Raw genomic sequence first — 12286 nt, 5'->3', positions numbered from 1 at the left:
ATTTTAGTTGTATTAAGTTATATATATATATATATATATATATATATATATATATATATATATATATATATATATATAATTTCAGTTTTATTTATTTCAAGTAATGATTTTTTATGGTTTTAGTTTTAGTTAACAAAATAACCTTGGTGTAAAAACTAAGTTGATTAAGAATACAAAACATTTCAACATTTTTGGGGAGTCAAAAACAGTAGTAATTCATTAAAATACATCTGCAAAAATGCTGTCATACATAACACAAAACACACACACACTTTTTCTCGTTTAATGTTTTTAATTTACCAAAGTATGGATAGACCCTTTTTTTCTGCACAAGAACTGATGCCTCCTGCTGGCCAACAATGTGCAGTTAAATGTGTTCATCACATCATGAGAGCTCAAAAACTGCTCATTAAACCCTCACACAACTACTGTTAATATTAACAAATCTTGCATTTATTAACAAATAAAAAGTTAAAAGACAACAACAGATCATTATTCTGGTGACTTCAGAGTTCTTTTGGATCAAAATCAATGCAAAGTGAGTGGCACTACACACAAAGATGAGATTGCAGACAATTATAAAGTCAGTCAATTAAATGTATTACACAAACAGACACACAAATTCACAATCCTACATGTAAAACTATGACCGCAGGTGATATCATCATTTCACAACTTAAATATACTGTACATCCTCACCATTTTCAGTTTAATCATACCAAATCACACCAACCTAATATATCTTTTGATCGTATATTTCGTTACAGCAGTAAATATCCGTGATAGACAAAATGTGAAACAATATCAAAGATATCAAAATTTTACTCTCCAGTTCTCATGCCAATAAAAAGCCCTATTAGTTACATATGAAGAGTGAACGTATGAATAATAAAGCAAATGCTTTTATTACACAGTCTAAGAAAATTCTGTAAAAATAGGACACAATGTACTGTGTTAATAGGAGGGAATTTTCTGTATTTATTTTTCACAGGTGTTTTACCCACATTTTGAATTACGCATCGCTTTGTATTGTGTTTTACACTCTTAGAAAAAAAGGTTCAGTGGGGTTCTATATAGAACCCTAGGGTTCTGTTAAAGAATTCTTTATACCAAAAAGGTTCTCGCCTAACAGAACCCTTTAAAGGGTTAGTTCACCCAAAAATGAAAATTCTGTCATTAATTACTCACCCTCATGTCGTTCCACACCCGTAAGACCTTCGTTCATCTTCGGAACACAAATTAAGATATTTTTCATAAAATCCGATGGCTCAGTGAGGCCTGCATTGACAGCAAGATAATTAACACTTTCAATGCCCAGAAAGCTACTAAAGACATATTTAAAACAGTTCATGTGACTACAGTGGTTCAACCTTAATGTTATGAAGCGACAAGAATACTTTTTGTGCGCCAAAAAAAAAAACTAAATAATGACTTTATTCAACAATATCTAGTGATGGGTGATTTCAAAACACTGCTTCATGAAGCTTCGAAGCTTTACGAATCTTTTATTTCAAATCAGTGGTTCAGAGCGTGTATCAAACAGCCAAAGCTTTGAAACTTCATGAAGCAGTGTTTTGAAATCGCCCATCACAAGATATTGTTGAATAAAGTCATTATTTTGTTTTTTTGGCGCACAAAAAGTATTCTTATCACATGAACTGTTTTAAATACGTCTTTAGTAGCTTTCTGGGCATTGAAAGTGTTAATTGTCTTGCTGGCAATAGAGGCCTCACTGAGCCATCGAATTTTATGAAATAAAACCTATAAGGTTCTATATAAGGTTCTATATCTTTTCTTATATGGGTTAAAGGAAATGTCAGTAAACTTAACAGATAATGTCCTTGCAGATAATTGCCTTTTCCGTTTTTTCAATCAATCAATAAAATCAACCAACCAACTAATCAATCAATCAATCAGTCAATCAAAAGTAGATATATTGGATCTAATGAAATAAAATGAATAAAATTGAGCACTGGGTACAGAAAGCAGCATTACAAATGTGAAACACACAATATTTCAGGTGAATACGAGGTGCTACACATCCGTGCTGACGCTGTGATGAGTCAGCACTTCCTGCATGGTGACGGAGCGGATGAGGTTGAGTTTGTGGAAGCTGGGCGTATCCATTGGCAGGTCTAATTCCTCCTGCTGCAGAGTCCTGTAGCTGATCCTGCCACCTCCATTGCGCAGCCCCTCCTGTGGACTCACGTACAGTGGCAGATAGCCCGAGCAGGAGGGGCAGAAAGTGTATGAGCGGGGCGGCCTGTAGGGTATGCGTGGGGTGTACTGAGGATAACTGACTGGTCCATTGGGCTCAAAAGGCTCTGCAGTCATTAGCAGCTGATTGGAGGACGCGTATTCGGGGAAATGTTGAAGACTCAGTGGACTCTCAGGTGGACTCGGTTGGCGCGGTGGACTTGGCGATGCCTTGGCAACGTCAGCCTCCTCCTCCCCCTCCTCCGACTCTTCTCTTTTACAGCAGTAATACTAATGGGCAGAGTGAGATGTCACACTCAGTATGTAAGAGAAGAGGGCGGTACTTATGAGACAAGCAGTAGAGGAGGATTACCTGCAGCCTACAGTAACACAAAACTGTGACAATAGTTAGCAAGATGACTGCTGCTAAAATTCCACCTGTGATGACCACTGTGCCGGCTGTCATTCGAAATCCTCTCCATCAACAAACTGGGCATGCCATAAAGACAAAAAACAGAGACACAAAGAAAATTGATGTTTTGGATGCAAAAAATACTGCCTTGCATATTGCAAAGACTGACATATATACAGTACATATCCTTGATAAGCTACCTGACATGTTTATACAGGATTAGTGGTCGACTGATATGGATTTTTTTATGGTCAAAACACACTACCTTTCAAAAGTTTGGGGTCCATGTGACTTTTTTAAAAAGAAAATAATACTTTTATTTAGCAAAAGATTTCTGATTTAAATAAATCTTCTTTAAAAAAAAAAAATCAGGAGAAAATGTATCATGGTTTCCTAAAAAATATTAAGCAGCACAACTGATTTCATCAGTGAAAATAGTAAGAAATGTTTACTGAGCAGCAAATTAGCATATTAGAATGATTTCTGAAGGATCATGTCACTGAAGACTCAAGTAATTGCTGCAGAAAATACAGCTTTGCCACCACAGGGATTAATTACATTTTAAAATATATTAAAATAGAAAACAGTTGTTTTAAACTGCAATAATATTTCACAATATTGCTGTTTTTACTGTATTTTTATTATATATATATATATATATATATATATATATATATTCACTAACAAATTATCTTACAATCTTACAGTGGTCAAATATCGGCACATATTGGTCTAGTACTACTCATGAATCTAAAGCATACTCTCAATTAAATCATAGCTATTGTTGAAATTACACGTACATCTGATGCCTATTTCATGCTCTTTGATTATGAATTCAGTAATTATGGAAAATATCCAAACACATGCTACAGCAGTGGAATAATAAACTGATCGATGAAGCATTAAATGATTTTTCCCAAAATAGCACATTTGCACATTTTCAACAGTATGTCTAAGGAACGACAGCATGTAATAGACCAAAGACATTTACAAAGCTCAGGTTATTTAGTCATAATTAGAACACAAATTAATCAGTCAGTGTTGTTTACTGTTACAAATAATCCTGTCTCTGTCTATGTGAAATGCAAATGAAGGTGCAACTAGACACAAGTGAATCAGAAAGGGCCCCTCAATAAGACTTTTAGATTTGATGTCAGTATTTGGACTCACCTCAGGCCAGAGACTCATTCAAGCCCAAATAAACTAGTCACCCATTTGCACAAATCACTGGCAAAGCTTTATATAACCAAATCTAAAGGTCATCATCAGTTAACAACCAACAACACACGATGTCTAAGGTAATTTAGAAATATTTAACTTTTACTGTAACACCATTAACGCGAAAATCTGTTCCTCAGGTCTGACAACAAATAAAGCTGTATGAATTTTGCGCAACAACCCTAGCCTATAGCCATAATTAATAGTCAGAATTAAAGAAATACAGTGACAACTTTATCCAAAGTACAATAATGTATGAACTCAATTCATTTATCATTTTAAAGTAGCCCATTAAATGTGAACTAAATACCATATCCTGTAAATAAACAATCTCTTGATTTTCTGATCGATTACTGTGAGGATAATCATACAAGCGACCCATAATGAGAATATTACTAACATAGGCTACTAATTATTACATTTTTAAAATATAAATGTCATATAAATACAACTTAAACTGCATTAACTCAGAAGATGTATTGTATACTCACATTATGGTATCTACAGAACATATGGCACTTGTCCAACGCATCCGGCGAATTTACCCACAAACTGCCCACAAAATCGCTTTTACGAGGTCACATCTCCAGACGGAATGAACTTTCTATAATAAATAGATCAGACAAAAGATCACTGAACATAGTCGTTGACTTTATGAGCACTGAGAGCTGTGAGGAGATGAGCGTCCGCTGGAGTCACGTCCCACATCTCAGTGTGTGTCAACCTCTCCCCACTGATCACACGATCATTCACTCATAGGCTATAGTTGAAGCCAAGTCGGCGTTTTCACTGATACTGACTAAATCGTTATTTAAAGTACGTATTTTGTAGGCCTATATGGTAAATATCGCTTGCAGTGGTGGCAATTCTAAATATGAATTTGGACTTTCATCTAACAGCGGCAGACTGAGAATAATAGGCTCTTGGTCTAAAGATACTACCTGTTCTGCTAGTTTTGAAAGAGAATGTGTATGGCATCTCATAAGATCTAAGTGTTATTCTTGTGATTCTAGCAAAATGCTCCTCAAGTTGTCTTCCAGATGCAAAGTGTGAAAAATGTAGATGACAGTTTATTATTTTTTCATTAATATTTTTAAGTTGCAAGTGACCTAATTTTTTGGCAAAATGTGCAGTTCTTGTACTTCCTCTTTCTTTCTGACAAACACACACTCACACATTCAAACATTCACTGACTTTTAGTCCCACTTTAAACTCTTTCCTGCCGCTGACTTTCCTCCTGTTGGACCACTTTGAGTGCTGCTAAGAGGAGATAGTTGGAGAGTGAAGAAAACCATATTTTAGTATATGAATTATTCAGCCTTCAAATATTAAAGGAGGCTGAGATTCCAGTGTATTGTACGGACATGGTCATGATAAATTCATAAGTAAAGATGCAGTGAATAAGGCAAGGTTATTTTTCTCTTTTCCCTCACTTCTTTTTCCTCTGTCAAAAGCTGCTCTCAGAATTCCCACTGGAGCATCCGTGCCTTTCCATCCACTGGAATATTTGGAGTGAAAGGTTGGACAAAACTGATTGCATGAATATAAGTGTATAAGTTTGTATAGACACATGTATGTAAAGACACAGAAATGATATTGTTGCATGATGACAAATCAGTCTATGAAAAGACAAAACCTGATGATATTGTAAATTAGACAAAAATAATTAACAGATTGATCAGATGCATAATACATTGGTGATGCTGTCATTTTTTGTCACTGAACTCCATACTTTGGCTTAAAGGATTAGTTCACTTTCAAATGAAAATTACCCCAAGCTTTACTCACCCTCAAGCCATCCTAGGTGTATATGACTTTCTTCTTTTTGATGAACACATTTGGAGTTATATTAATAAATATCCTGACACATCCAAGCTTTATAATGGAAGTGAACAGGGGTCACAAGTATGAAGCTGAAGAAAGTGCCTCCATCCACTTCCATCCATACTCCACACGGCTCTGGGGGTTAATAAAGGCCTTCTGAAGTGAAGCGATGCATATCCATATTTAACAAGTTGTGAAGTAAAATATCTAGCTTCTGCCAGACGGGTTTTTGTGCGCCAAACCCCCTCCCCCAAAATAACGACTTTATTCAACAATATCTAGTGATGGACGATTTCAAAACACTGCTTCATGAAGCTTCGAAGCTTTACGAATCTTTTGTTTTGATTCAGTGGTTCGGAGTGCGTATCAAATTGCTAAAGTCACTGCCCCCCAGTGGTGAACCATTGAAATTTCGAAACACTTATCACGTAACAAAGCCTCGTTTACTGAAATCACGTGACTTTTGCGCTCCGAATCCCTGATTCGAAACAAAAGATTCGTAAAGCTTCATGAATCAATGTTTTGAAATCGCCCATCTCTAGATATTGTCATGTCATTATTTTGTTGTTTTTTTGGCACACAAAAAGTATTCTCGTCGCTTCATAACATTAAGTTTGAACCACTGTAGTCACATGAACTGTTTTAAATATGTCTTTAGTAGCTTTCTTGGCATTGAAAGTGTTAACTGTCCTGCTGGCTATGCAGGCCTCACTGAGCCATCGGATTTTATGAAAAATGTCTTAATTTGTGTTCCGAAGAACGAAGGTCTTACGGGTGTAGAACGACATGAGGGTGAGTAATAAATGACAGAATTTTCATTTTTGGGTGAACTAACCTTTTAACTGACGTGATGCCAGTTCTGTTTTTTTTTTTTTTCGTAAGCTGAATACGGAAGGTGATCTGGTGGAAGCTAGATATTTTACTTTATATATGTTATATTTATATATTATTACTAAATATATGGATTTTTTTTTTTTTACATAAACGCTTCGCTTCAGAAGGACTTTTAATATTTTATTTTGTCAGTTTCTCAGTCTCAATGCTGTCAAATGCTTGTTCTTCAATACATGACAAGTTGATTTAATTAACTGTAGTCATATGAGCCAGAGGGAGGCTCATATGGCTAGAGTTAAATAAATCAGCTTGTCATACTGACCAAACAGCTCAGAGGAACACACAGTCAGAATGTGACTCAAGTTACATGAAACATGTGGAGAGATGCAGTGAGATAATGATGCTGTTGAAAAATCTATTCTCTCTATATAGGTTTGTCAAGGGCTTCATATAGGAAACCAGTGGTTAATACATTTCAGCCATGTGAACAAAAACAGACAGTGAAGATAGAGTATTCTGTATTTAGATATATTCAGAGAACCTATTCTGTCATGTGCATAACAGCTGTGTGATTGTAAGTATGTGGCATTTTTCTAATTCTTGACATTATTTTCATTGTCGTTAATAAAATGCTGACATCATCTTTGAGATGGAAAAAGGAGAAAAAAAACATTGTAAGGATCTGTGTTTGATGACTGAAACATTTTATTAAATCATTTCATGCTTACTGAGCTTCAGGACATCCTTCAGGAAAAAAAAAAAAAGATAGCGAGAGAATTTTGAAACATGATGTGCTTTCTTGGAAAAACTGAGCGATGTCATTTGCTCTGGCAGCTGAGCAAATTCTGTGGGACGGGGATTATGCGGTCCACTCATTTTGACTGCCCCACAAGAACACAAATGGACAGAGAAAGGTATTTTTGCAGCTTCACTATGCAAATGTGTTAGAAGACAAAGTGCATGTATATTTGATGAGGAACAAGGCAGGCTTGTCAGTTTTCTGTGTGAGAGACAGAGCTTGAAGTGCACTGAAGAAGAAGAAGCGACCTCCGGCCACACTGAAAGTAATACGCCATGTCTGCAGACAGACAGTTTTTAGAGTTGAGATTAAATCTGTTTATAATTCCAAAATTATTAGATTATGATTTAAAAATTGAGACTTATCATAATCTTAGGGCGACCCAATTGATACTGTGGGGTTGTAATAAATGGTAAGGTGTTATTTAGCACTGATTAAAGGCCATACAGAAGGGCCATTTAACTTCCGCCCTGGGCAGCAACGGTCCTGCAGAATTTACTTTCATCCTGAATCATCTTGAAATCTGCCTGTAACCCTGAAGACCATAACTAACTATTTCAGATGTATTTGAAGAGGGTTTAAGTTTAACTGAATTGAAATTTAATTTATGGTTTAAAAAAAAACCTGACAGTGGTAGTTGCAAAAATTTGACTGTAAACATACACTTATGTTTCAGGCATTACAGAATGTAATTTTGGTCCCTCTATATTTTACACTTTATGTTTTTCATAATCTTGCATTATTCACTGTAAAAAAAATCCTCATAAAATTTTACGGTAAAAAAACGGCAGCCGTGGTTGCCAGAACTTTACCGTAAAAAAATACGCTAGCAACATTTTAGGTTTTATGGTACAGCACTTAGGTTACTGTCTATTTTACAGTTCAAACCGTATAATTAAAAGGTTTATATTGTAATAATTACGGTTCATAACTGTTTATTTTACACACTGTAAAAAAAATCCATTAAATTTACGGTAAAAAACTGTATTTCATTAACTGATATAGTGTTAATTTACCAACCTATTGAAGTACTAATATCTGTTTTTTTTTACCTTTGTTATACACTGACAACCACCAAAAACAGCAGTGATGAGAGTTACATGATGAATCAAAGTTCATCACAAGCATCTTTTCCACAAGCTGAGAAGGACAATACTAATATATAGAAGGTGCACACAGTGTCATTCACACAAACACTAAACACCATCATGGTAACACACATGAAATGTTAAAAATGCAATAAACATTAATTTAACAACATTAGATGTAACATAAAACCCTAATGTACATAAATGATTAGAAAAAACTAAGAAACCGTTATTTCAACAAAAATACATTACATGTGAAGTGTCGCAGGGAATTGTGGGAATGTCAGTTTATGGTTTTTCACTGTAAATTATACAATGACTTATTTTTCACTTCCAAAAACTGTAAATTTAACGGCATTTTACTGTAAAATTACATTAATGTACCATTAGATCTATTACAGTTATACACCGTATATAGTACGGAAACTTTCTGTAAACCAATTAACTGTTTTCCACCATAGCATTTTTACAGTCTTTTACTGTTAAAATCACGGTCATTTTTTAAAGTGTTTGCAATTAATTATTATTATTATTATGTCCACCATTTAGAGATAAAATTACATTGTTTTGTCTAAAAACATTTTTACCATATGGTAAAGTAAATTACAGTTAATCACTTTACATTTTAATGTAGCAGTTTTGCATCAGTTTTTTCTGTTTTTTCTAATATTTTTAGTGACACTCAAATATTTTAACAACCAGATAACAATGCCCTGGAAACCACTGAACACCCAGGCAACATGGTGGTGATTTCTGCAAAATTGTCCTGTACAAAAAAAGGCAAAAAGCACAAAAAAAATATAAATTATTTAAAATAATTTTAGATAAAAAAAAATACATAATGTTCTTTGCTTTATCCGCCCGTAAATGTAACTTCTAAGTCTTCTAAACATTAGGAGACTGGAAACAGGTGCATTAGCCCATAGTACCTATAGCAGTGATACTGAGTTGTTCAGAAAGGAGAAGAGAGGAAAGAGGGTGATACTGAGCACACCTTTACCATTATTCCACATGAGGGACAATTTACTGAAGCATTTCATATCTGTAAGGAGCGTAAGAGCAATCTTTTATTTATTGCTTCAGAAATGCAGCAGGTATAGAATCATTTGCTGAAAAAGCACTCATGGCTTTCTATCTCATACTAGATCATCCATCAACCATAGTACTTCAAAGATCTGTTAACGCTCAGTATGTCAGGAGGAGTTTCTGTAAATGACATCCCGAATCAGATACTGTAAGTCTAGACCCATAACATATTATTATTATTATTATTATTATTAATATATCTAATATCAGAAGAAATAAATTTACATTGCTGTTTGTCAATTTGAATGCAGTTTAGTCATGTCAAGTGGTCAAGGAAAGGATAAAAGAGGACTGGAAGTTATGTTCTGAACTTTATGCTTCTTTAACTGAGCTCTTTTTGGGAAATGGGTTACAAGCTCCAGTATTTCTCTTTCTCTCTTCTGATTTGTGGACTCTTTATTCCCAGTGGCTTTTATGAGGCTTTCATGCACCCAAAAGGACACAAAAGCACCATAAAAGTTTCATTTAAAAAAATAGTTCATATGACTCCTGCCCTTCTTCTGCCATGATAGTTTTGTGTGAGGAACCACAATTTAAGTTATTCACTGAAAATCTGTCCTTGACACAGTTATGAGAGTTCATGACAGAAGTACTTGATTCATGAACAAAGCATTATTTTGAGTCGGATCTTTTCAATGAATTGTTTAGTCTGATTGAAAACAGTGACCACTACATGATCCAGCTTTTATGTTTCACAGAATAAGTCAGAAGGGTTTTGAACAACATGAGGTAAGAAATGATAGAATGGCAAAGCTTTCCCACACCTCTGCTAAAAAAAATTGATATATTTTATTCCATGATTTATGTCATTAATTAAATGTTAACATTTATCTTACTTCATTCCAGTGCTACATCAAGGAGTACAGGAGTGAAAGCACTTTACAAGCACTTTTTGAAACCTTGTGTTGTGCATGTAGCATAGCATAAAGCATAATAATACAAGATGTGAAATGCAGAAGATCAAGCAGTATAGTCTTTGCCTACCTTAAACCACACAGCATACTGTTACTGTTTCTTCTAAGCAAAAGACTCGGTTGAGAGTTCACATTTGAGTTCAGTATGTTATTCTGTGATATCGCACCCTGCTGTTCACATATATGCATTTTAGTTTAATAAAGTGTGCTTTTCAGGAAATGAAAATTTATTTATTTATTTATTAATAATTCAACACTGTGTTGGAATGGTTGATATTGTGGCTTTATATATGGTCACTTGCATGTGTCATCATATTATTAACAAATTTTCCAAAATCAAGCTCAGATGGAGTTATGAAGTTTTACTAGCGACTGTCGAAGTGTCGCTTATTAGAACGGCTGCATTTGAGGCAGTAGTGTTTATCTGAAGCAGTAAACGTATTATGTTTTCATCAACTTACAGGTTATAAATTTTATTGTATCTGTGTGGGCACTCAGTTTTTTCTATCATTTGGCCAAAATCTCTTGTTACAAAAGATGAAGTGCTGTGCACAGGCTAAGTAGACAGTATTGGCTATGACTCAATGCTAGACTAATATGAAATTAGATTTGTGCCAAATGTTTTGAATGTAACGTCTCTCAAAGAGCTCTAAAATACCTCTCTGTCTGAAAAGGCAAGTACTTTTTTTTTTCATTTCTTTTTTTTACAAGGGTTTTTAACTTAAAATACTGATTTAGTCTCTGATAAGGATGAGGATTGATGATTTATGATGATGATGATGGCATTAGCCTGTGCTGTTCATGAGAGCTTATCTCAACAATGTAATGTAGCAGTAGATGAAACAAAACTCCTACCTTTATCTCTAAAATGAAGAAGGAAGCCGCTTGCAGCTGCTTCAAATGCTGGTCCTTTCAAAAGAATGCTTATACTGACTGTATGTAAAGTAGATGAAAGTCACAATCATTCATGATCCAATTTGTTCCAGTTTGATGTATTTACGGTCAAAGAGTTAATGTCATCTAAAAGAACTTAGCCTGCATTTAGTGGCTATTCACTGGTGATTGCCACATGACTTCACACCAGATGATGGCGCCACTGTCCATGAATCCATATCTCCTATCACAACATCGGGATTCTTTGATGAACAGAAAGTAAAAAACAAACAAAACAAACAAACAAACAAACAAAACATGCATGTATTTAAAATAGAATTTTTTTGTTGTTGTTTTTTTGGAACAATGTAAAAGTCTACTGTCACTTATTAATTTAATGCATAATTGCTGAATAAAAGTATTCATTTAAAAATTTATTCATTCCTTACTGACCCTAAACTTTTGAAAAGTATGCAATTGTATTATATATCCTTATATATATATATATATATATATATACACACACACACACAGTATCTAACAGAAGTGAGTACACCCCTCACATTTTTGTAAATATTTTATTATATCTTTTCATGTGACAACACTGAAGAAATTACACTTTGCTACAATGTAAAATAGTGAGTGTACAGCTTGTATAACAGTGTAAATTTTCTGTCCCCTCAGAATAACTCAACACACAGCCATTAATGTCTAAACTGCTGGCCACAAAAGTGAGTACACCCCTAGGTGAAAATGTCCAAATTGGGCCCAAAGTGTCAATATTTTGTGTGGCCACCATTATTTTCCAGCACTGCCTTAACCCTCTTGGTCATGGAGTTCACCAGAGCTTCACAGGTTGCCACTGGAGTCCTCTTCCACTCCTCCATGACGACATCACAGAGCTGGTGGATGTTAGAGACCTTGCGCTCCTCCACCTTCCGTTTGAGGATGCCCCACAGATGCTCAATAGGGTTTAGATATCCTCAGCTTCTTTAGCAAGGCAGTGGTCATCTTGGAGGTGTGTTTGGTTTCGTTATCATGT

At 34.9% G+C, this 12286-nt stretch overlaps 1 protein-coding gene across 1 annotated transcript; it reads right to left on the bottom strand.

The window, feature by feature from the left end:
• Positions 1-278: 278 nt before the first annotated feature.
• On the bottom strand, positions 279-4545 carry LOC127512973 (protein FAM163B). The gene is made up of 3 exons (XM_051894373.1): positions 4318-4545; positions 2570-2685; positions 279-2487 (listed from the first exon to the last, which is right to left on the bottom strand). Exons 2-3 carry the CDS (start codon positions 2660-2662, stop codon positions 2035-2037), a joined length of 546 nt encoding a protein of 181 aa, XP_051750333.1. The 5' UTR covers positions 2663-2685; positions 4318-4545; the 3' UTR covers positions 279-2034.
• Between the last annotated feature and the right edge of the window lie 7741 nt (positions 4546-12286).

This window comes from Ctenopharyngodon idella, chromosome 5 (assembly GCF_019924925.1).
Source record: "Ctenopharyngodon idella isolate HZGC_01 chromosome 5, HZGC01, whole genome shotgun sequence".
In the NCBI taxonomy this organism is placed as follows: Eukaryota; Metazoa; Chordata; class Actinopteri; order Cypriniformes; family Xenocyprididae; genus Ctenopharyngodon; species Ctenopharyngodon idella.
Note: the sequence above shows the minus strand (reverse complement) of the source record. Positions and strands in the feature narration are given on the sequence as shown.

Coding starts and splice junctions, on each gene's coding strand:
- LOC127512973 (XM_051894373.1), bottom strand. CDS start 2,662: ATGACAGCCGGCACAGTGGTCATCACAGGTGGAATTTTAGCAGCAGTC. Junction 2,488..2,569: donor TGTGTTACTGTAGGCTGCAG/GTAATCCTCCTC, acceptor TCTGCCCATTAG/TATTACTGCTGTAAAAGAGA.